At 65.8% G+C, this 21,982-nt stretch overlaps 6 protein-coding genes across 10 annotated transcripts; 2 read left to right on the forward strand and 4 right to left on the reverse strand.

Annotated features, from left to right (window-relative positions):
- Positions 1 to 32: 32 nt before the first annotated feature.
- On the reverse strand, positions 33 to 1,338 carry NME3 (NME/NM23 nucleoside diphosphate kinase 3). Its single transcript, XM_019987251.2, has 5 exons — positions 1,129 to 1,338; positions 884 to 1,014; positions 690 to 791; positions 505 to 617; positions 33 to 409 (listed from the first exon to the last, which is right to left on the reverse strand). The coding sequence occupies exons 1-5, from the start codon at positions 1,172 to 1,174 to the stop codon at positions 292 to 294; spliced, it is 510 nt and encodes a 169-aa protein (XP_019842810.1). The 5' UTR covers positions 1,175 to 1,338; the 3' UTR covers positions 33 to 291.
- Positions 1,339 to 1,478: 140 nt separating this feature from the next.
- MRPS34 (mitochondrial ribosomal protein S34) lies at positions 1,479 to 2,779 on the reverse strand. Its single transcript, XM_019987247.2, has 3 exons — positions 2,386 to 2,779; positions 2,195 to 2,237; positions 1,479 to 2,106 (listed from the first exon to the last, which is right to left on the reverse strand). Exons 1-3 carry the CDS (start codon positions 2,704 to 2,706, stop codon positions 1,814 to 1,816), a joined length of 657 nt encoding a protein of 218 aa, XP_019842806.1. The 5' UTR covers positions 2,707 to 2,779; the 3' UTR covers positions 1,479 to 1,813.
- A 22-nt stretch (positions 2,780 to 2,801) lies between these two features.
- Positions 2,802 to 8,860, forward strand: EME2 (essential meiotic structure-specific endonuclease subunit 2). Of its 4 annotated transcripts, none has more exons than XM_019987240.2 (9): positions 2,802 to 3,074; positions 3,252 to 3,388; positions 3,744 to 3,836; positions 4,463 to 4,554; positions 4,721 to 4,814; positions 4,945 to 5,060; positions 5,213 to 5,398; positions 5,479 to 7,766; positions 7,885 to 8,860. In XM_019987240.2, exons 1-8 carry the CDS (start codon positions 2,849 to 2,851, stop codon positions 5,537 to 5,539), a joined length of 1,005 nt encoding a protein of 334 aa, XP_019842799.2. In that variant the 5' UTR covers positions 2,802 to 2,848; the 3' UTR covers positions 5,540 to 7,766; positions 7,885 to 8,860. The 4 variants fall into 4 exon arrangements, with proteins under 4 accessions (XP_019842799.2, XP_019842800.2, XP_019842798.2 ...); XM_019987239.2 differs by having other exon boundaries at positions 2,808 to 3,074; positions 5,209 to 5,398; XM_019987241.2 differs by lacking the exon at positions 4,945 to 5,060 and having other exon boundaries at positions 2,803 to 3,074; positions 5,209 to 5,398.
- On the reverse strand, positions 6,140 to 11,777 carry SPSB3 (splA/ryanodine receptor domain and SOCS box containing 3). 2 transcript variants are annotated; one of them, XM_019987244.2, is made up of 7 exons: positions 11,675 to 11,777; positions 10,339 to 10,476; positions 7,632 to 7,806; positions 7,370 to 7,557; positions 7,183 to 7,285; positions 6,984 to 7,109; positions 6,140 to 6,893 (listed from the first exon to the last, which is right to left on the reverse strand). In XM_019987244.2, the coding sequence occupies exons 2-7, from the start codon at positions 10,462 to 10,464 to the stop codon at positions 6,574 to 6,576; spliced, it is 1,038 nt and encodes a 345-aa protein (XP_019842803.1). In that variant the 5' UTR covers positions 10,465 to 10,476; positions 11,675 to 11,777; the 3' UTR covers positions 6,140 to 6,573. The 2 variants fall into 2 exon arrangements, with proteins under 2 accessions (XP_019842803.1, XP_019842804.1); XM_019987245.2 differs by lacking the exon at positions 11,675 to 11,777 and adding an exon at positions 11,160 to 11,640.
- Positions 11,778 to 12,102: 325 nt separating this feature from the next.
- NUBP2 (NUBP iron-sulfur cluster assembly factor 2, cytosolic) lies at positions 12,103 to 17,384 on the forward strand. Its single transcript, XM_019987246.2, has 7 exons — positions 12,103 to 12,203; positions 14,934 to 15,052; positions 15,157 to 15,355; positions 15,973 to 16,127; positions 16,247 to 16,357; positions 16,459 to 16,528; positions 16,827 to 17,384. Exons 1-7 carry the CDS (start codon positions 12,188 to 12,190, stop codon positions 16,970 to 16,972), a joined length of 816 nt encoding a protein of 271 aa, XP_019842805.1. The 5' UTR covers positions 12,103 to 12,187; the 3' UTR covers positions 16,973 to 17,384.
- Positions 17,385 to 18,065: 681 nt separating this feature from the next.
- IGFALS (insulin like growth factor binding protein acid labile subunit) lies at positions 18,066 to 21,810 on the reverse strand. Its single transcript, XM_070779424.1, has 2 exons — positions 21,029 to 21,810; positions 18,066 to 20,052 (listed from the first exon to the last, which is right to left on the reverse strand). The coding sequence occupies exons 1-2, from the start codon at positions 21,042 to 21,044 to the stop codon at positions 18,233 to 18,235; spliced, it is 1,836 nt and encodes a 611-aa protein (XP_070635525.1). The 5' UTR covers positions 21,045 to 21,810; the 3' UTR covers positions 18,066 to 18,232.
- Between the last annotated feature and the right edge of the window lie 172 nt (positions 21,811 to 21,982).

Here is a 21,982-nt window from a genome sequence, read left to right on the forward strand (position 1 = left end):
TGTGTCCCTGTGCCCAAACCAACTGGAGCACAAAAGTTTTCTTCCGTTTATTATAAAAACAAATGCCGGGGCAAGCCAAGTACCAGAGCTGCGCCCTGGTGCGTTTGCAGGCGAGCTGTAAACGGGCGCGGGCTGGGCCGAGGCGCCTGAGAACCCCATCCAGGGCAGGAAGGCAACCAGAGCTCGGCAGGCGGGCCACCCACCTGCCCTCGGGAAGGCTGCTGCGGGGCTACCACAGCTCCGGGGTGGGGCCTGGAGGGGGCGGGGTCAGCCGCAACCCCAGAGGCCCAGCTACTCGTACAGCCAGTGCCCCGCGCTATCCTCCCAGCACAGGAGCTCGTCTGTGCGGAACCAGAGTGCGATCTCGCGGCGAGCGCTCTCCACCGAGTCGCTGCCGTGAATCACGTTCCTGTGCGGGAGAGGCGGCATGAGCACAGCCCGGAGCAGGCAGAGCTCGGTCAGGGGCCCGCGCAGCCCAGTTGGGAGACTCGGAACCCGACTTACTTGCCGACCTCGATGCAGAAATCGCCGCGGATGGTGCCGGGCGTGGCGTCGGCCGGATTCGTGGCTCCGATGAGCGCCCGGGAAGCGCGTACAACGTCCAGACCCTGCCACACCTGCCGATAGGGTCGGAGGTCAGCGCCGGGTCAGCGTCCCGCCCACCCGCCCGCCCGCCGGCCGACACTCACCATGGCCACCACCGGCCCGGAGCCCATGTACTTGACCAGGCGCCCGAAGAAGGGGCGCTCGCGCAGCTCGGCATAGTGTTCCCGCAACAGCTCCTCCGAAGCCTGGGGAGGTAGAGGGACAGGCCGCGTGCTCGGGGGATTCTGGCCCCCGGGGCCCCGCCCTACTACCCACGGCTGGGGACTCCGGTGCTCACCTGCACCAGTTTCAGCGCCACCAACTTGAAGCCCTTCCTCTCGAAGCGCCGCACGATCTCGCCCACGAGCCGCCGCTGCACGCCGTCGGGCTTCACGGCCAGGAAGGTGCGCTCGTGCACGCCGGTGTAGGCTGCGGGGACCGGCGGGGTCCGGGCGCGTCAGGCCCGGCTGCACCCCCTCCCCGGCCCGCGCAGCCCGGCCGCACCCCCTCCCTGCCCCGCGTGGCCCGGCCCCCGCCGCTCACCCGCCGGGAAGAGGTTGGCGAAGATGGTCAACACCAGGCAGATCATGATGGCGACGGCGGGGCGCGGGCTACGCGGGCCCGGGGCGGGGGCGGCGCGCGGACCGGGGCGGAGCCTGTGCTTAAAGCGGCCTTGTCGCCTGGAGCCGCAGCCTCGGTGGGCGCAGCGGGGCGGCGCCTGTAGTCCACGCCCACACTGGGACCTCTACGGCCGCGCCCGGACCGCCCCGGTCCCCTCGGGTCTCCGCACCAACGGCCGTAAGCAGCAGTGACAGCCTGTTCCTCCCTGAAGCCCTGCCACCAGCCCGCTTTGGTCCCTCAACCCCAAACTCAAAAGAAGCCACATCCCAGGCTACTTCATGTTCCTTTATTCGCGTTCAGTTTCTGCCCGGGTCGTGGGAAGGGGAGCCAAGGTGGAAGTGACAGGCCAGCACTGGGCTCCACACTTGCTGCCCTGCTGCTTCCAGCGTGCCCCCCAGGAGCCACTTCTGGCAGTCAGATAGATCTGCGAGTTGGGGAAGCCGGGACAGAGGAACCAGGGTGCAGACCGCACCCTTTCTACGAAAACGTAAATCCTCGACAAGTTGGCGGGGAGGTCAGATCCAAGATACCAGGGGGGCTGATTCCGGTGTGACCCAAAGGGGTGCCCTGTCTGGCACCCTTGGGGCAGCCTGCCCGCTCCCGCACTTTAGACTGCAGTGCCCTTGGTCTTTTTCTTCGCCTCCTGATTCTCTGGATAGTCCCAGGGATCAGTGCGTATCCTCTCCAAGCTGAGCATGGGCTCCTCCGTGCTAGGATCTCCGTTTTTCTGTCGCTCTGCTAGAATCATGGCCCGGAGGAGCGGCGGGTAGGGGACCGGGCGCGGCGTCTCCTCTGGCGCCGGGGTGAAAGAGGTGAAGGCCGCCTCCTCGTGTTTGGGCACCAGCCGCCAGTCGTGGTGCATGACCTGCTCGATCTCCCGGGCCTCACTCTCCGTCTTTCCTGGGGAGAGGAGACCGGGGCCCTCGCTCAGACGTTGCCGGAACAACCTGTTGCGGGCAGCCTCCCCACCGAGTCTCCGACACCTTACCTTTGAAGGTTAGGATGCCCCAAGCCTTCCCATGGTCCAGGTTCTGTAAAGCAAGTGGGGGAGGAGGTCAGCTCGGAAAGCGCTCGCCCAGGGGTCGGGCGACAGGAGACCCCCTCCCACTCGGTGGCGCGCAGGGGAGGCGCCGGAGCCCCGCGGAGCCGGGAGCGGCGCGGAGCTCCCGACGCGCGCACCTGCGCCGTGTAGTCCGGCCGGACACGCGTGAGGCGCCAGTAGCATGGCTCGTCGTGCTGCCACAGCCAGGACTTGCGCGTGACCAGGCGGCCCAGGCCGAAGAACGGAAGGCGGCCGAGCAGCTGCAGGAGCCGACTCTCGCGGCGCACGTCGACCCAGGCTCGCAAGGGCAGCTTGCGGCCCGAGTGCGGCCGTATCAGCGTCTCGTAGTCCAGGGCGTAGCGCACTGAGTCGCGCGGCCGCTCCCGCTGCTCGCGCAGGGCCCGCACACGGCGGGCCAGCTCAGCGATCAGCCGCGGCCGCACCTTCCTGCGCGCCATGGCCAGGGCGGCCTCCGCGGTCGGGCGGAAAGACGCCGCAGCCGCCGCGCGCTGCAGACCCGCCTGGCGCCGGAAGCGGCGGGTGTGTCCCCCGTAAAGAAGTCCGGGCACGGCCGGAAGCGGAGAAGGGGCCGGGCGGGCCATGGCTAGGCCTGGACCCGGGAGGGCCGGGAGCGCCCGCCGGGGCCTGGGAGAGCGGCGGCCCCCGACGTGGGAGATCTCGGATTCGGACGCCGAAGGCCCGGCTGGCGCGGAGACCCCTGCGAGGGGCCGGGACCCGGCTGAAGAGCGCAGGCCAGCGGCCGAGGCGCTGCGGCGGCTGCGGCCCGGGCAGGCAGTGCGTCGCCTGGCGGTGCTCGTGGACCCAGGTACGGAGAGCCGCCCGGGTGGGAGCCCGGCCTTGGGCCGGGTTGGACGGACTCCTCCCTGCGCCTTGGGAGCCGGCCGGGGGTCAGTGCTGGCAGCGCGCTGTCTGGGCGGTGGGTGTCCGGTGCCCGCGCGGGGGAGGGAGCAGTGACCGCCGGCCCCCCTGCGCCCCGTCCCAGCCGTCCTGGAAGACGCCGGTGCCGACACCCTGATGGAGGCCCTGCACGCCCTGGGCTGTGAGCCCCGCGCGGAGCCGCAGCGCCCGGCGCGGAGCCTCCGCTGGAGCCGAGAGAGCCCAGACCCTTGCCCGCGCGGTGTGAGTGTCCCGGGGGTGGGGGCCGAGTGCAGCCCTGGGTTGGGTGTTTCACTTGGCAGAGCTGCTCTGAGAGGCACGTTTCCCAGAGCAGTGAACTGAGAATGGGAGTCGCGGAGCGGGCTGTACAAGGCTGGGACCCAGAGCCTGAAGGAAGGGCCGCGCTGAGGGACCGGCCCTCTCGGCCCGTCCAAGGCTGTGGCCGCAGGCATAGACGCCTGGCACTCTGGGTCGGTGTTAGTAAAAGTCGGGACGCTGGGCTGGAGAGCAGTCCGGGGAGAACCTGTGTGAGCCCCAGCACTCCTGGGGGCCCGGACTGTGGCCTGGGGTGGGCAGCAGCGCCCCCCATGTTCCCCAGGTGCCCCCTGAGGTGTGGGCTGAGGATGAGCCCCACGTGCTGCTGCTGCTGGAGCCCGAAGAGTTTGTGCGAGGCGTCCTCCAGCTGACCCAGGTGCGGTAGGGGAGCAGGCAAAGAGCCTTGTCGGCAGATGGCAGGGCTGGGCGCTCTGCCTTGGGCATCAGGGCTGAAGTGGGGGAAACCGCTGGGCTGTAGAAGCCACGATAGGGCAGGTACTCTTGAGCCCTGAGTCAGAAGTTAGGTGGTCAACTGCGGGTGGGGGCCAGGCGACCAGGGCCGCAGGCTGGCTGTGCAGTCGGCCTTGTGACACCCCACAACCCAGCCCCTCCTGGTGCGAGGAGAAATAGGGATTGCTCTCAGCTGACGTTTGCACCAGAGTGTGTTTAGGTCCGACCCTCTGCCAGACCCTGGACATCAGGGTTCACAGTTCATCAAGCACCTGTTCTATGCTAGTTAGAGGTGGGCCAGGAATGGGGAGGGGTTTTCAGTCTAAGTCTTCTAGGCGCCTGGGATGTGCCTGGGGACTTTTGTAGACTTTCCTGTGGGAAGCACAGGGCTGGTTTTCTGAAGAGCAGGCTGGGTGGAGGAGTCCACCCCGCCCCTCCCAGCACCGAGGGGTCTTTCTTGGGCTGGCTCCCCTGCTTCCTGCAAGCTGGTGCTGGCCGGTGGACCCCACCTGCCACATCCCCGAGGAACAGGTGAGCCTCCTTGGCTTGCAGGTACGTGGCCCGACCTGTCCTGTGCCCTGGGTCACACCTGAGAGCCCTGCCCGTCCCCACCTAGCTGTCATTGGGCTGGACGCTTACCTGTGGTACTGGTCACCCTGACACCCTTGGCCTGCCTCACCGGGACGGGAGGGTTCAGGGGGAAGGCGGGGTGGCTCTGGGGGCTGGTGTCACAGCTGACCCCCTCCCTTGGGCAGCTCTGGGCGAGGGAGGAGGGTCGGGGGAGGCCAGAGGGACGGTCCATCTGCCCAGGTCTCAGAAGCCCAGCGCTCAGGAGACACAGCAGCCAGAGCATCCAGCGGTCACTCGCGCCGAGGTGGCGGTCGGCTGGCCTGAGGTGGAGGAGGTGAGGCAGTCAGGTGGGCCTGGGGCCTGGTCCTTGGCTGCTGTCCAGGGCACATCGGGGCTGGTGTGGCCCATGGGGGCATGTGTTGTTGGGGAACCCTGTGCCCCACACCACGGTCACTCCCACCTAGGCCCTGGTGCGCCTGCAGCTCTGGGCAAACGTGGATGTGCTGCTGGTAGCCTCCTGGCAGGAGCTGAGCCAGCACGTGTGTGCCTTCACCAAGGCCCTCGCCCAGCGCCCCTTCAAGTGCGTGACTCTCTCCCTTCTGGGAGCTGCTGGGGGGCCGGGAGCGGCGGTGTCCCAGGGCTGAGGGGTCCCAGGCTCTGTTGAGGGGGGGGCAGGGTGCTCGGCAGAGGCAAGGAGCCTCTAGCACCTCCCTGCACCCCTTCCCCAGGCAGGCCCGGGAGTCTGGGGCCTTCCCCTTCTGTACCTCTGGGCGCTGGGCGGCAGGCGAGCAAGTGGCCAGAGATGGCACGGGGCTGCGGCGGGCCTGGTGGCGGCAGGTCAGGCAGTTCAACCGCGTCAGCCCGGCTGTGGCCGACGCCATTGTCAGCGCCTTCCCATCCCCCCGCCTGCTGCAGCAGGTGGGTGCCCACCCTCACCCAGACCCTGGGTACAGGGGCCGGCTCCCAAGGCCTGCTGCTCACCCCTGCACCCGCCCTAGGCGTACATGGCCTGTGGCACCGAGCAGGAGCGCCTGGGCCTGCTGGCCGACCTCCCGGTGAAGACGGGCAAGGGTGTGCCGCCCCGCAGGGTGGGGCCCGACCTCTCCCGCCGCGTCTGCCTCTTCCTGACCACCACTGACCCCGACCTCCTGCTGGACCTGGGCTCCTGACCACGCCTCCCCTGCCTGCAGGCAGGAGAGAACACAGCTGCCCCGGGGACCTGTGGGAAACCACGGGGGTGGTGCGCCCCACACCCCGGGCTCTCGGTCGGGTCTGACCCCGAGCTGGGGGATGAGGGGGCAGCAGAGAAAAATCTTGCATAACTGGGAGGAGAAGTGGAAATTCTTTTCTCGCCTGCGTAAGGTCTAGAGACGGTAGGGGGCGGGGCTCACATGCCCTAGGTGTGCACCCTGGCCTAGGGGCTGGTAGACAGCTGGCACTGGCAGGAAGGGCTGCAGGGGCCTTGGGTCTCACAGGGGAAACTCCCATCACTGGGAGGCTGGGGGGGAGCACCTTCATTTTTAAGACAAGCTTTAGAGGGAGGAGAAAACCAGGCTACCTCTCCCCAGGGTATCGTGAGGCCCCAAGAGGAGACAAGTGCAGACACCTGTGAGCCCCAGGCCTCACTTTGACCCGCTTCGTTCTATAGGCAGCTGGACATCAGACTTAAGAGTTTATTATGGTCGCTTTCAGCCTCAGACAGGAGGAACAGAGCTGACAACATGCAAAGCAAGTTAAGAAAAACCTGAGGCCGGTGGTGGCAGGGAGAGCCAACCTCTCAAGGAGCATCCTCCTTGCAGGCAGCAGCCCACAGCCCCACAGCCCCTCCCCTGCCAGCCCCCCAGACCTGAACCCAGATGCGCTTGGGCGGCAGCTGTTCTCACGCCCAGCACCGGAGCAGACAGGCTGGGTCTCGGGGTCACAGGGCTGACAGCCCGGAGCCCCCACAGCGAGGCCCGTCCCAGCCTCAGGCAGCAGAGGGGCAGCGGGACAAACCTCAGCTCGGTCCTCCCCTCGGCGGCCATGGGGCAGTTCACAGGCAGGGGCGGGGACCTCGCTGTCCCAGCCCCGGGGGGTCTCGATGAGGGAGCAGGCTAGGTCCTTCGGCAGCGCTTCCGCTGGCAGCGCCGGGGCTCGGGGCCGTTGGCCGCGGGCGAGGGCGCCGGGGGTTGGCGGCTCATGCTCAGGACCCAGCCCAGCTTGTGGTGCAGCACCTGTTTGAGGCCAGGTGGCAGGGGCAGGCCCTCGAGCGTGTCCCCCGAACCGGGCCGCAGCTGGCGCAGGCGGAAGCAGCACAGGTACTGCAGGGAGGTAACGCTGGCGCACGAGCGGATCACCTTCATGCTGCTCTTGGCCGCCGTGGAGCACACCATCGGGTAGAACCTCTTGTTCTGCAGCTGCGTGGCCGCCACACCTGGGGCGGGGGTAGGAACAGCCTCAGGGCACTCAGCCCCCCAGGGGCTCTGACCCTGCTCCCTGGGGCCACAGGAGGTCTCAGCCTCACCTATGCACTTCCTGTTCTTGAAAAAGGTCAGCGTCCCATGCCAGGTGTCCAGGTGCACGCCGATGATGGAGCCCTGGCCGAACCTCGAGGAGAAGCTTGTCTTGTCACCCTTGTGATGGAGGAGGCCTGGGGGCAGCGGGGTCGGGGTGAGCCCCGCGGCCTGGGGGCCCCCAGCCCCGCCCACCCGGGCCCCACGCACCCGTGTAGGAGAGGCCCCAGCTGTCCTCATCCCGGCCGAGTAGGCTGCAGAACGTGTGGTGGTACTTGTCCAGGTCCACGTCCGACGTCCCGATGCCCACCATCTGGGAACAGGGGGGCGGGCAGAGGGGGCAGGGGACCGAGGCGCCTGGCAGCACCCCCACCTCCCGGCCCCACCGGCCACTCACCATGTCGGTGCCATAGACGGGTGACGTCATCTTGATCTCCCAGAAGTGCTGGCCCTCCCCCAGCTCCTTGGTGCCCCGGATGGCCGCCGTGCCGCAGCTGTACTCCATGTGGAAGCTGACCTTCCGGTTGTCACAGCTCAGCAGGGTGGCCGAGGACTTGTTCAGGTCATCCCAGACCCAGTCGAAATCTGCGAGAGTGAGAGGCCCCGGCTGAGCCCTGGCCCACCTGGAGGCCCTCCGCCCACTGTGGCCCTGCACTCACACTCATCCTCCTCGCCGCAGCGGCAGTCCCGCCCCCGGTGGGCGGTGTGCAGGCTGCCGCAGAAGGCCTCGCTCTGGCTGTCACAGTCGCAGAAGGACTCCCCGGTCACGGGCACGGCGCTGGGGATGGACGACGGTAGGGACGCACACTCGGGGTCGGAGTCTGAGTCGCTGTGCTGAGGGACATGGGAGATGTTGCCGCCCGACCTACCGGCACCGGCCCAGACACCCTCCATCCACCTGCCCCGCTGCAGGTCCATGGGTCAACAGCCGGACGTCCGGAGGAAGGGACCTGGGGCTTGGCCTCCAGAGGACCACCCCTGGCCCCGGGGCACAGCCAGCCACTGCAACCATGGACACCTCTTCCGGCCTCCTCCTCAAAGGCCGACCACGAGGAAGCTTCCTGGGAATGGAGTCAAGAGCCCTGGAGGCCCAGTGGCTCATCAGCCCCTGGCAGGGCTGCACGCTCAGCCATCCCTCAAGGTCAAGAGCTCCTAGGTCACGGATACACAGGGGAGCCCGTGGCAAAGCCCGCCACTGACCTAACGAAGGCAGCTTGGTCTCCCCGGAGCAGCAGCTGGGCTCCTAGGGCCCGATCGCCATCACAGGGCCTGCACACCCGGCCCAGATTGCAGCTTCCCCATCTGTGCCCAGGGCAGCTCAACCCCCGTCACAGGGCCCTGCTGAGGGAGCCCTGCGGTCGCATGCCCTCTGCACGGGGGCTCAGTCCTCACAGGAAAGACTCCAAGCCTTAGGGGCCTGATATCAGCCCAGCACCAGACGCCAAGGCTAAGCTGGTCAGGTTCCGGAGACCAACTGACCAGACCCTCCTGAAAGCCAGCTAGAGTGCCTCCAAACGCCCACCTGGGCTCCAGACCCCGGCCAGCCAGCGAGGGCCCAAGGCACAGACCGCTTCTATGTGCCTGTGCTGAGCCCTCCCAGGTTGGCCTGGGCTCCTGGGAGGGCTCAGGCCTCCACCCTCACTCTCCTGGCCTCTGGGTGCCCCTCTGGCCCAAAATGCCCTCTGCACAGCAGTCCAGTGGACCTGTTCAGACCTGAGATTCTGCTGCCCTGAGAGCAAAGCCCACAGACTTACCCTCCTCAGACAGCGTCAGCGCCCCCACCCGGCTCCCTGTCCTGCCCACCCTTGTCCCCTTGGGGTCGGGGTGGGGTCTGTTCGCCCCTGGATCTCTCTTGGATACCAGTTCAAAGAGGCTCTGCCAGGCCTGAGTTCTGCGTCCTCTTCCTTCCTGTTGGCTCCCTGCTCACCTGCCTCCTCCCCCAAGGATGGAGTCCCTGCTCGATCACACTCAGCCCTGAGTAGGAGGGAAGCAACGCAGAGGCCAGGCAGTGAATGAGGAGGTCAAGCCGATCAGAGACCTGCACCCGCAGAAAGGCTGAGGGACCCCAGCACCCGGCTCTTGGGGAACAGGCAGGCCCCCTGCTGTGGGAGGATACACCCCTCCTCGATCCAGTGCGCAGACCTGAGCATTGCTGGCCCTGGAGTTCCCATGCTTGGCATCCAGCATGTAACCCCCTGCATGGAGGGCAGAACTGGCCTCTCCACAAGCTGCACAGAGAGCTCAGAGCAGCAGGGGCAGCGATGTGTGCATGTAGCCTTCAGGGCTGCTAGACAAGAGGACAAGCTGCAAGTGTGTGTCAGATACCGCGCCTCCAGCCCCTGGATGCCTCCCGCATCCCACAGCAATGAGCCAGCAAGGCAGACGCAGGCAGGAAAGACTGCCCGGGCCACGTGGTCAGTGGGAGCTGGAGGCGGGACAGGAATGCAGGCCGGGGCCTCTTGCTGGCCTGGGCAGGGAGCTAAGGGAGGCCTGGGAAGGGGGCCCAGGATACCACCAGCTCCAATTCCGCCCCAAAGCCTGGTGGTTCCAGGTTCTCAGCTGCCCTCATGCTGGAGGTGGCGGGGAGAGACATCTGTCCCCCCAGACACCTGGATAAGCCAGGGCACCAAGGCTGGGTGAGGTTAACAGACCAGAGCCAAGTCAGAGATCCCCAAGAACAGCGGCAGTGACTCAAGGCAGAGCCCAAGCCCAGCTCTGCCCTGAGAGGTTCAGGAGCCTGACTGCAAGGCTCCCCACGGCAGACACAGAGTGCACACAGCCCCCTGCAGGGTCAGTGCGACAAGGCTCCGGCTGCAAAGCCCCAGGTCCCTCAGGAACCTGCCCAGCAGACAGACAGCTGAGCCGCCCTCCTCACGGCCTCTGTGTTCCTGGGCCTCGCAGAGCTCAGGATCCTGAGCACAGGAAGGCACAGTAATAGTGGTTGTCTTTAAGAATCAAAGTTCTTTTTTTCAGGTGCATATACACAAATACAGAGCACAGACTTCAACAGGCAGAGGAAATGTCCAAAAAGTTGCACTTGGAGATACAATAACCACCCTTGTAATCGGCTGAGTAGATGGAACGGAAACGTTTTTGTTAAGTGAACTGACCGAAATACCCACTGACACCCACTACAGAGAAACGTATCTGCCTTGGGGTCCTACCACACAAGGCCACGTGTGCCGTTAACTGGTGTGAAGTGCTTGGGAGAGCAGAAACAGCATGTGCAGCGACTGGTCCAGCCAAGATGATCTCCTCCTCTGCCCCCAGGGCCATCTTTCCCTTCCCATCTCAGTTCAGGCAGTGCCTGCCCTAGGGGTCTCCTCACTTTTGTCCAGCCATGCCGACCTCACCCACTGGACCTACCTGCCCATCAGAGTCGTAGCCCCAGTTGGCAGTCCCTGCCAGAGCGACAGCCCGGGCATCCGCATCTCGGCGGGCTGCACTCAAGACAAAATGCCATGCTCTGCTGCTCCGCGGGCGCCTGGCCATGGTGGACAGGAGCTGGAAGAAACCACAGGGTCGGAGCAGAGAAAGACACAGCACACCAGTAGGTCCCGCAGCCTGTGCCAGCCCACCCAGGTCTGGAACTCTCTTCACAAGCTTGTACCTCGCTCCAGGATCCAAGCACCTTGATGAAACTCAGATAGAGAGCGTGGAACACCATCCAGACATCCATGACTCTCAAAGGTCCCTCTCTGAGTTTGGCCTCAGGAACCCAAGTGTCCTGCCTACCCGTCCCTTGGGCATCTCAAGCCCTGCCTGCCCTTCCTCCAGTGTCTAGTTTGACAAATGGCATCTCCATTCTCCCAGTTCCTCATGCCAGACACACAGCAGTCATCCCAACACCTCCTCCCACCACGGCCCTCCACGCCCCACACCACCTCCAACGGTGTCCTGAACCATCTGCCGCCACCGCGCCTCCCCCACCCCCGCACGACTCCTCCGCTCCGGCTCCGCCCACTTCATTCACTACAACCCAGCTTTTTCGAAACACAAATCTTAAAAAATTTTGAATTACCAAGTTATAAACTTCTCAGGGCTTGCCATTGTTCTCCGGATAAAATGCAAAATCCTACTAAGCCCATCAAGTTCCGGCCCTGTTCCGGCTGCTGGTTCTTTCCAGCCCTTTGCCCAGAACGCTTTCCCCTCCCCTCTTTGGCTCTCAACTTCCAAGCCTGACTTACAGTTACAAGTCGATCTCTGGGATCTTGTATTGAAATTCCCCAGGAGGACCGGGACTGTCCCCCGCCACGATCCCGAGGGATGGCAAGGGACGCGCGCAGGCACAGCTTTTGAGGGATGGGAGCCCGTCTGCAGACCCGGGTTCGCTACTGGAGCCGGCCACGGCGGGCCCGGCCTAAGCCCCGCCCGCCACCGCCACGGCAACAGTAGGCGCCAGGCTGTGCACGCGGGATGCACGGCCCCGAGACAACACCGCTGCAGCAGGGGTCGCTTCCCCGTCGGGTATCGCACTAAGGGTCGGCGAAGTCGCGGGGTTCCTCCCACCCGCCGCCCCGCCCGGCCTGCGGCGCAGAGCCTCGCCCGCCTCTTCTGGCTCCGCCGCCGCCGCCGGAACAAAGGCGCGCCGGCCGCGCCGCCCGCAGCTCCGCGAGGCCAACGGGTGCGGTGGGGTCCCGACCCAGGCGGGGCAGCAGGGCCCGGAAGACCCGGGGAGGAGCGGCCGAGGCCCGCCGCTCACCTGCAGCCGCTCTGCGCCGCCGCGCTCAGCCGGGCCAGCCGTGACCTACTTTCCGCTCCGGAGCAAGACGTAAACAATCCCCGCCCCGCGGTCCGCCCCCGGCGCCGCATTGGCCCCGCAGTGCACTTGACTTCGGCGTTCGAAAGAGGGGCGGGCCCCGCTGCACACGCCTCTTGCTGAGAGGCTGCTGGCCCTGTCAATCCTAGCTCGACGTCCTCATTGGCCACATCTGAAGCGGCTGGAGACAAGTCTCGCACGCCTATTGGACATGGGGCGGGCAAACGAAGCGGTCCCATGCTGGGGCGTTGACACGGAAGTGGGTCCCTGTCCTGTACATCGTCTGCGCCGGAACCTGCGTGAACCCCTTGCGCAATCTGATTGGCTAAGGTAGCGCGCGTGGGCCTATCAAAAAGAGCCGAGGCGGGTTCGCGTTGCCCATTGGCCCGAAGGCGCTTCACTCAGATTGGAGGGAGGCGGGCTGCGAGGGGGAGGACGCGGGGCGAGCAGGGGAGGATGGAAGCTGCTGTGGGTGAGTGTGCGTGGCCGCGGGGCGTTGCGGGTCGGCGGGCGCCGAGGCGAGAAGGAAAGGGCAGACCCGCAGCTGCTAGTCGCGGCTCCGGGTTTCAGCACACCATCTTATTTGCGGTATAAAGTTCTCAGAGGTGCGCGCACGTGTCATTACGGCGCTTAGAAGGAAGTCTTACTTGAATAAGGCGCTCTAAGAAGGAGAAACCTGAACGTCACATTCTGTTTTTTGTAGAAGTTTTATTCTGATTTCCTAAGCCTTTTTTTTTTTTTTTTTTTTAAATAAAATCTGCATGGAACCCAATGTATACCTTGGGCACAGCCGGATTCGCACAGATTCAGTTAAGTCGCTCAGTTATGTCCGACTCTTTGCGACCCCATGAATCCCAGCACGCCAGGCCTCCCTGTCCATCACCCACTCCCGGAGTTTACCCAAACTCATGTCCATCGAGTCGGTGATGCCATCCAGCCATCTCATCCTCTGTCGTCCCCTTCTCCTCCTGCCCCCAATCCCTCCCAGCATCAGGGTCTTTTCCAGCGAGTCAACACTTTACGTGAGGTGGCTAAAGCTGAGTTTCAGGTTCAGCATCAGTCCTTCCAATAAACACCCAGGACTGATCTCCTTTAGGATGAACTGGTTGGCTCTCCTTGCAGTCCAAGGGACTCGAAAGAGTCTTCTCCAACACCACAGTTCCAAAGCATCAATTCTACGGCACTCAGTTTTCTTCACAGTCCAACTCTCACATCCATACATGACCACTGGAAAAACCATAGCCTTGACTAGATGGACCTTAGCCACATTATTTTCTAAAAGACTTCGGGTCTGATATCTTGAGCACAAAGTGTTTACAACGCTGGATTCATCCATCAGATTATAAACATAACACTGGATAGAAAAATCAGAAGAAGCTTGTTATGGTAAGGGCACACTTGCTGCAAGGGGAGGGGAATGGTTTCTGGGTTGATGATGAATACTTATTTTAACGAAGAGGCAAATGCACACAGAAATTCGAGAAGCCTCACGGGCTATGCAGTAAACCTCCCTGTGCCCAGAGGCAGCTTCTGTTGTCAGGTGCTTGTATCCTATTGGAGAGATTCTTTACATACAAAGACTCCCATACTTGTCCAGTGTATCAGGTAGGTAATCTAGATTTGGGTGGACTTAAGGCTTGATTGGTTGGTCCTCTCATCCACACGTGGGATCCTTCACTTCCTCTGTGGGGAGACACTGCTTTCCTTTGCCCCTTCCGGGCAGCCTGTCCCCTGTAGTAGTATGCATTTGATTTGTCATCATTTAAAAGCCTTTGAGTTTACTTAAGGCAATGGCGCCCGCTCCAGTACTCTTGCCTGGAAAATCCCATGGATGGAGGAGCCTGGAAGGCTGCAGTCCGTGGGGTCGCTGAAGGTCTGACATGGCTGAGGAACTTCACTTTCACTTTCATGCACTGGAGAAGGAAACGGCAACCCACTCCAGTGTTCTTGCCTGGAGAATCCCAGGCAAGCTTAGCTGCTCTGTGGCATGTGAGATCTTCCCACAGCAGGGATCGAACCAGTGTCTCCTGTATTGGCAGGAGGATTCTTCACCACTGAGCCACCAGGGAAGTCCCCCCCTCCCCACTACTTTCTGGTATTAAAGCAGTTTAAGTAATAGCCTTTTAAGTCATCACGGTAGCCTGAGGCAGGTGGCCGAGGCTTGTGTTTGTTGGCAGTGACCCGCGGCTGGGGGATGGTGCCCTTTCCTTGTCACCGTACAGGATCTCCAGACGGAGACCCAGGACAGGCACTGCACCGCCTTACGCCCGGGGCCTGTGGAGAGGCCAGGTGCACCCTGAGTTCCTTCTAGGGACCCTTTGGTGGCAGCGGCCTTTGAACCTGTCCATGAGAGATGGGTCAGGAGGGAGACAGTGTTCACTCACCTCACACTGAGCCCTTCCTGGGGAGCCGGGGTGCAGGGAGGCTGCGGGAGTGAGCAGCTGGCTGCAGGCCAGGCAGGACTCTCCGTGGTGAGGTCCTCAGGGCTCTCTGCAGGGGCTGAGGGTTGTTTGTACACAGATGGCGCCTCTGTGGGGTAGCAGGGGTGGGAGTCGTGTGTTCAGGGTGGCATTTCAGGCTCACTGGGAGGAACAGGAGCTGGGGCAGAGTCTGCCTGGGGTCTGGCACTGGCACTATGGCGCCCTGGGGGTACCCAGGGTTTCTTAAGGCGAAACTGAGCCATCCGAGTGACCTGACTCCTCCGCCCTCACACGGTGTGGGTGCCTCCTGAGCCGGAGGCCGGGGCTGCTAGGAGGGCTGCTTCTGCCCCCAGAGGAGGGCACTGCCCCCCTGGGGTCAGACCTGGAGGTGCTGGCACAGGGGCCGGCAGCACGTTGGTCTCCACCCTCATCCCTTGGAGCCACTGGGAGGTTTTGGCTGGAACTGGCCTCGTGCATGCAAGGTGTGCACGCACTCACGTGTGCACACTGCAGAGCAGAGGGTTTGCAGCATTTCTAGCCGCAGCAGCCCTGCTCCAGACCGAGCGGGGACAACCGTTTCTGAGGAAGCAGTGGTTTGGGTCTGGGGTCTGCTGGAATCCCTCTCACGTGGCCGCATTTGCATGTGTGGTGATGGGGCAGGTCTCAGGACGGCCCTCTCAGGACATGAGTGTAGGAAGTGCCTGGTGACCATGGTGAGTGGGCAGCGGAAGGAAGGTACGAAGGAGACACCCGGCCCTCCTCCCCTCTGTCTTTCCGACCAGAGCCTGGAAACCTGGCCGGCGTCCGGCACATCGTCCTCGTCCTCTCAGGAAAGGGGGGCGTCGGGAAGAGCACCATCTCCACGGAGCTGGCACTGGCCCTGCGCCACGCGGGCAAAAAGGTGAGTGCCTCCTGTCTCCTCGCGAGCCCCCGCTCTCTTGGGTAGGCACACAGGGCAGCGCCTGGTCAGAGGCCCTCACAAGCCGCCTGGACGCCCTCTTGCAGGTGGGGATCCTGGACGTGGACCTGTGCGGCCCCAGCATCCCCCGCATGCTCCGGGCGCAGGGCAGGGCCGTGCACCAGGGCGACAGTGGCTGGGTGCCTGTCTTCGTGGACCGGGAGCAGAGCATCTCCCTCATGTCTGTGGGCTTCCTGCTGGAGCAGCCGGACGAGGCTGTGGTGTGGAGAGGCCCCAAGAAGAACGGTAATGCCACGCCAGGTTGCTTGCTCCCCACCCGCCCCACCACCTCGGGCGCTGGGGGAAAGACTGTTGCCGGTCTTCACTTCCAAGACGCTCCCCCCAACCCTGACCCGTCAAGCCTGCAAGTACGCAGACAGTTGGCCTGGGGAGCGAGAGCATGAGCCGCAGCCATGAGGCCTTCAGCTGCCTGGTCCTCCCCCGGGCAGGAAGGCGCCCTGTGGGGCACCTGGGCAGGCTCTGGTGCCTCTGCCTCAGCAGACAGGGTTCGGCTCCCTCCGAGGGCCAGTGCGGGGCTGCCAGGTGTGGGAGCAGGCCCGGGGTGGGGGCTGCTCCCAGGCCATGCCTGCCTGGCGTTCCCCACAGGCCATCTCTCTGGGGCACAGACATCTGCCCTTGGAGGATCCCCGCTCCAGCCATCGAACCTAGGGCCTGAGCAGAAGTCCTGGGGGTGCTGGGGAAGGGTCTCTCCCTGCTCCTGGCGCACAGTGGCACACACAGCTCTCCGAATGCAGGTGGGCCCGGGCCCAAAGGTCGCCCTGCCCTGGGGGGAGCGTGGGCCCAGTGAGACCCTGCCTGCCCGCCTGCTACCCCCAACCCTGAGCCTCCCTGGGTCTCCGCAGCGCTGATAAAGCAGTTTGTGTCCGATGTGGCCTGGGGGCAGCTGGACTACCTGCTTGTGGACACGCCCCCGGGGACCTCTGATGAGCACATGGCCGTGGTGGACGCCCTGCGCCCCCACAGCCCCCTGGGGGCCCTCGTGGTCACCACGCCCCAGGTACTGTTCCCACACGGGCGCCTTTGCCCCGGGGCAGACGCTCTGCCCTGTCCTCCTCACCCATCTTGGCTGTTTTCGGGGTACCCACCTGCTGCCCCGGCCCCTTTCCCGGTCTCCAGGCGGTGTCCGTGGGGGACGTGAGGCGGGAGCTGACCTTCTGCAGGAAGGTGGGGCTGCGGGTGATCGGGCTCGTGGAGAACATGAGCGGCTTTGTCTGCCCCCACTGCTCGGTGAGTCCTGGGCGATTGCGGGCATGGGCGGCCAGCTCCCCCCCACCCCGCCCGCCCCCTGCGAGCAGAGGATGGAGGTGGACCCCGTGTCTGTGTCCCAGGAGTGCACCAACGTCTTCTCCAAGGGAGGCGGCGAGGAGCTGGCGAGACATGCCGGCGTCCCCTTCCTGGGTGAGTGGGCTGGGGCTGCCACAGGGCCCTGCCCCCCCCAGGGAGAGGGGGCTTCCTCCCACCCCGCCGACTCCCTGCCCCGTGAGAGCTGCCAGCCACAGGCGCCCTGTGCTTTCTTCTGCAGGAGCACCCGGGAGGCGGCAGGGCCTGCTGGGTGGCTGCTGGGCGTCCTGGGGAGGTTGAGCCCGGGAATGGGTCCAGCGGGGCCTCGGCAGTGCTGCCCGCGGGCTCCTGGGCTGAGGGGGTGGACTGGGCCTCCCAGCCTGGCCCTCACCGCCCACTCTCCACCCCCACCCAGGCTCGGTGCCCCTGGACCCCGAGCTCACGCGGAGCCTGGAGGATGGCCGGGACTTCATCCAGGACTTCCCCGACAGCCCCGCCTTCCCCGCGCTCTCCTCCATCGCCCAGAAGATTCTCAGCGAGACGCCTGCGGGGCTCTCCTGACTGAGGCGGGCTGAGCGCTCCTGTGCGCTGTGGGGCTGGAGGTCTGGAGCAGGGGCCCAGCCAGGCCCCGTGTGCCCCTCTCCCCACGGGGCCCACCCTGGACATTTGCGGAGCTTCGGCAGCATCTAGGCTGAGCCACCGACAGTGAGTGGCTCTGCCCAGTCACCCAGGGATGGCATGGCGTCCCTGCGCCGTGGCCTGCCCTCCCTGCTGGCACAGCTTGGTACCCCTGTGGCCCAGACAGACTGCTGCTCCCGACAGCCAAGTCTTCACGTTGTTCATGCACCACAGAGCTGGTGCGTCTGGAATCTTGCCTGGCCTGCTGGCCCGGAATCCCAGTGAAGGAGGTGACACCCAGTCAGGGGTCAAACTTGTAACTCAGAGGAGCTGAAATAAACGCATCACACAGCCATGTTTACATGTCTGACCTTTCTAGAGCATTCTGCCCGGACCCCATGTCACCATGTCCTATGCAGACAGTGTCCACCCCCGAGTCCCAGAAACTGGCCAGCAGTCCTGCTGTGTGAGTGGCCAGGCTTGGCCCAGAGACAGCCGAGGGCCTGCCCCAGGCCGGGGGCCAGGCTGACGGGCAGGAGAGGCGAGTGTGGAGCGGAGCCCCGGGCCTCTTCCCTGCGTGGGTCCTGGGGAAGCTGGGATGCATCCTGGGCGGTGGAACGGCGGCCTGCATGCCACTCTCCCGGGGAAGAGTCTGGGTGCTCTGCCAGGGGTGTGTCCAGGCCAGGGGGCCAGCCCTGGGCCCCCGCTTCCATGGGGGGGAGTGGTGACGAGTACGCCCTGGGGGGCTTCTTTTGGGGGTGAGGGGTCTGGCTGGGAGCACAGGGACCCAGAGAGGGATGGTTGCACCCCCTCCACCCCCCTCTTCCCAGGACCAAGCTGCCTCTGAGGACGCTGCTGGTGAGGGGCTGACGCGTGAGGCTCCCGGAGGACCCGAGTGAAGGCCCACCACTCCCAGGGGGGTGACCTGGGGATTCACAGATGAGAAGGGAGGCTGGGCGCAGGGCAGGCCATGGGGCCGCGGCAGCCAAAGGGGCGCTGGCTAGCACCCCACCCGCACTGAGCTGTAGCCCTGCCCTCACACGTGGCCCCGTTTATTTGGTTGCTTTAATTGATGACAGCTAGGGAGGCCGTGTCCCTGACCCTCATGAACAGGCTCTCAGGGAGCAGGCTGGGGCTCGCAGGTCCCGAACTGTGTCCCCCCGGGGTCGCGAGGGCCCGTCAGGACGCCGGGGCAGCCTTGGGTCAGCAGTGGGCAAAGTGGGCCTCGCCAACGTCGCGCAGGTCGAGGCCCGCCAGGCTGGGCGGGCTGGCGCAGGTGATGTTGTTGTAGGCCAGCACGGGCGGCTGGCGGTCGTCGTCACCCTCTGCCAGGGCCTGCACAAAGCGGGGCACGGAGGCTGGCTGCTGCAGGGCGAAGGCCCGCAGGGCGCCCAGCGCGCAGCCGCAGTCCCAGGGGTTGCCCTCGAGCCACAGGCGCTCCAGGCCAGGGGGCTGCGGTGCGAAGGTCCTCAGCGAGTTGTTTCGGAGGCTGAGGAAGCGCAGGCGGCTGAGTGGTGCGAGCGCCGCCGCAGGCAGCGCCTCCAGGCGGTTGTGGGAGACGTCCAGCCAGAAGGTGCGCTGCAGGGGCCCCAGGGCGTCCGCCGGCAGCGCAGACAGCCGGTTGCGGGCGAGGAGGAGGTACTCTAGGCGGCCGAGGTCCTGGAAGAGCCGGCCGGGCAGGTGCGTGAGCTGGTTGGCAGTCAGGTCCAGCTCGAGCAGCTCAGCCAGGCCCCCCAGGCTGCGCTCGTCCACGTCTGCGATGCTGTTGCCCTTGAGGAAGAGCCGGCGCAGCCCCGACAGGCCTGCGAAGGCAAGCGGGCCCAGGCGGGCCAGGCAGCCGCCCTCCAGGTGCAGGCTGTGCAGCTTGGCCAGGCCCTGGAAGGCCCGCTCCGGGAGGTCACGCAGACAGTTGCTGGAGAGGTTGAGCACAGCCAGGTTGCGCAGGCCCAGGAAGCCGCCGGGCCTGAGCTCCTGCAGCTGGTTGTCGTTGAGGGCCAGCACCTCCAGCTGGCCCAGGCCCGCGAAGGCCTCCTCGGGCAGCTGCCGCAGACGGTTGTGGCCGAGCTGCAGCTCCTCCAGGAAGTGCAGGTCCTTGAAGGTGCGGGGCCGCAGGCCAGCGAGCGCATTGTGTGAGAGGCGCAGGACATGCAGCCCCAGCAGCCCCGGGAAGCTGTCCTCCAGGAGGCTGCCCACGCGGTTGTGCGACAGGTCCAGCCAGCGCAGTGCCTTCATGCCCAGGAAGGCACCCGGGGCCACGGCGGCCACGAGGTTGTGGTCCAGGTAGAGTTTCTGGAGCTTGGGCAGCTTGACGAAGACATTGGCCTTGACGCTGCGCAGGGTGTTCCGGCTCAGATCCAGCTCTCGCAGCTCGCCCAGGCCGCAGAAGAGCGCAGGCTGCAGGTAGGCCAGCTTGTTACCTGCCAGGACCAGCTCCCGCAGGCCGGCCAGGCCCTGGAACGCGGTGTCGGGCAGCACAGTCAGGCTGTTCCAGCCCAGGTTGAGGTCCCAGAGGTGCGCCAGGCCCCGGAAGAGGCCCTCGTCCAGGCGGCTGAGCAGGTTGTTGCTGAGGCCGAGCGAGGCCAGGCCGGGCGTGTGCAGGAAGGTGTGCGCCGCCAGCGCGTGCAGACGATTGTGCTCCAGGTGCAGGTGGCACAGGCCGCGCAGGCCCAGCAGCGCCTGCGGCTCCAGGCTGGCCAGCCCGCTGCCCTGCAGGTTGAGGAAGCCCAGGCCCGAGAGGTTCCGGAAGGCAGCCGCAGGGATGGAGGAGAAGTTGTTCCCGTCCAGCCAGAGCGCCCTGGTGCCGGGCGGGAGGCCCCCGGGCAGCTGCGTGAGGTTCCGGGAGCTGCAGAAGACGCTGAGCTCGTCCGTGAAGTCGTCGTGGCCACAGGAGCAGACAGCCGGGCACTGCAGGCCCTCAGGGTCTGCTGGCGCCACGGGCTCCACTCCCTCCAGGCCGTGGGGACCCAGCGCTGCCCAGGAGACCAGCAGCACCACCAGGGCCGGGACTCCTGCGGGGAGAGGGGCTTGGGGAGGGGCCCAGGACGGGGACTCAGGTCGGAGCAAGACACGGGACCTTCCAGGCCTCAGCTGCACCCCAGGACCACGACACGCACCCGTTAAGAGAAGGCCCTGCTGACCAGAGCGGAAGGTGTGGGCAAGAGAGGCGGGCCCCACGTCAACGGGCAGGACTGGGACGTCCTCCGGGTCAAGACCGGCTGCCCTTTCCACTGTGCAGGACCAGAGGGAACTGGGGACCAGGGACCTGGCCACTAGGCCGTGTGTCACTCTCATCCCCAAGGTGGACACTCGAGCCAGCCTAGGCTGCCAGGCAGGCCTGGAGGAAGGCGTGAGCGACAGAACCTTCTGGAGCAGGCCTGGGTGGGCAAGCGCTTGCTGTCCTGAGGGCCTGGACACTGAGCTGGATGCCCACTGCCCCAGTCAGACCCCCCAATCAGGGGCACCTCCCTCCCTGGTATGTGTGTGGCACGTACCAGGGACTCAGCCCAGAGCCAGCATGGGGAGAGGAGGAGGGTGCCAGCCTCGAGGGCCGATGGGGCCCCAGGCCTTTGACCACTGGAGACTGGTTTTATCACTGGACAAAGGATGCCAGGCTTCCCCTCAAGGCCCCCCAAAGTTCCACTGGGCACTGGGCTTGTCCCCGGCACCGCGCCCCTCCCTGTCCTGAGTGCTCCGGGTCTCAGGGTGGGCACGGCAGCTGGGGTGGGCGAGGCTCCGCAAGGGGACCGGGTGGCACTGGCCTGGCCTCTGAGGAGTGGGGGGGCCTGGGCGGGGCCCTGGGGTGGTGCGGGGCCCTGCATCCCCCGCACCCCCTCCTGGGCCCAGGGTGGGAGAGGAGGTGGGCGGACCCCCCAGACAAGTGGCCACGCTTCCCCCGGGGGCTCCCAGAGCGAAGCCCTCCCGGGGGCAGCCCCTACCATAGTGGGCTTGGGGCATGGGCTGGCCACCCCTGCGCGAGTGGCAGGACTGCGGGAGCCTCACCTCTGCTTGGGGCCATCCCTCGTGCCGAGCGGGAGCGGGCGTCTGCTGGGCCGCTGCTCCTGCCCTCTGGATTTCCCCTCCACGGGGCAGCACCCGTGTTGCCGGCCAGCCCAGCTGCTGGCCCCAGCGCCGTTAACCCCCTCCTGCCGGGCGCCAGCGGCGGCTCTGAGAGCGGGGCGTGGGGCAGGTGGCACAGGGGACGGGCTGGGGGCGGCGTCTGCCCACCGTGCCCTCAGGGGCAAGGAGGGTGGGTGCAGCTCTGAGGCCCGCAGGCCCATCCCCATCATCCTGGCTCCCCCGCCCCCATCCCCCTGCAGGGCTGGCCACGAGCTGGGGCTGAAGGCAGTGCTGGGCGGGGGTCTCCCTTGGAGCAGCCTGTGAGGGGCTAGTGTTCAGCCGCCCCCTGCTTGGGGGTGGGGGCCCTTCGGGGCTCCTGGGGGCTCCCTGCCCAGCCGATGGCTGTGTGGGAGTTAAGCTGGGCCTGCCAGTCCCCCGAATGCTGACCACGCCCCGCCTGTTCCTCCCCACCTGGGTGGGATCCTCGGTCAGCTCCCAGGGCCTGGCCCAGCCTCCGCTTCTCCCGTGACCTCAGGGTCAGCTGCTGTCTGGCCGTGCCCCACCCCCAGCCTCTTCTAGGAATGCTTGGCCGGGTCCTGGCAGCTCTGTTTGCTTTCCCGGCCCTGTTCTCCAGGGAGGAGAGTGGGGGTAGCCTGGCCTCGGGGGCCACATCCTGGGGCCGTGAGACCAGCCCCCGCAGTAGCGGCCCTTCCTGCCCTCTGGGGTACCCGTGGGGCACGGCCACCCCACACTGTGCAGGCCGGGCGGGGCCAGTGTCTGGCCTGAGGTCAGCCCCGGGTCAGACGTGGGAGGCAGGGTGCGGCTCCTCCAGACCCAGCTGCGTCCCTGGGCTGGCCTCCAGCCGCCCCTCCCCTTCACCAGGACTCTGCCCGTGGC

This window comes from Bos indicus, chromosome 25 (assembly GCF_029378745.1).
Source record: "Bos indicus isolate NIAB-ARS_2022 breed Sahiwal x Tharparkar chromosome 25, NIAB-ARS_B.indTharparkar_mat_pri_1.0, whole genome shotgun sequence".
In the NCBI taxonomy this organism is placed as follows: Eukaryota; Metazoa; Chordata; class Mammalia; order Artiodactyla; family Bovidae; genus Bos; species Bos indicus.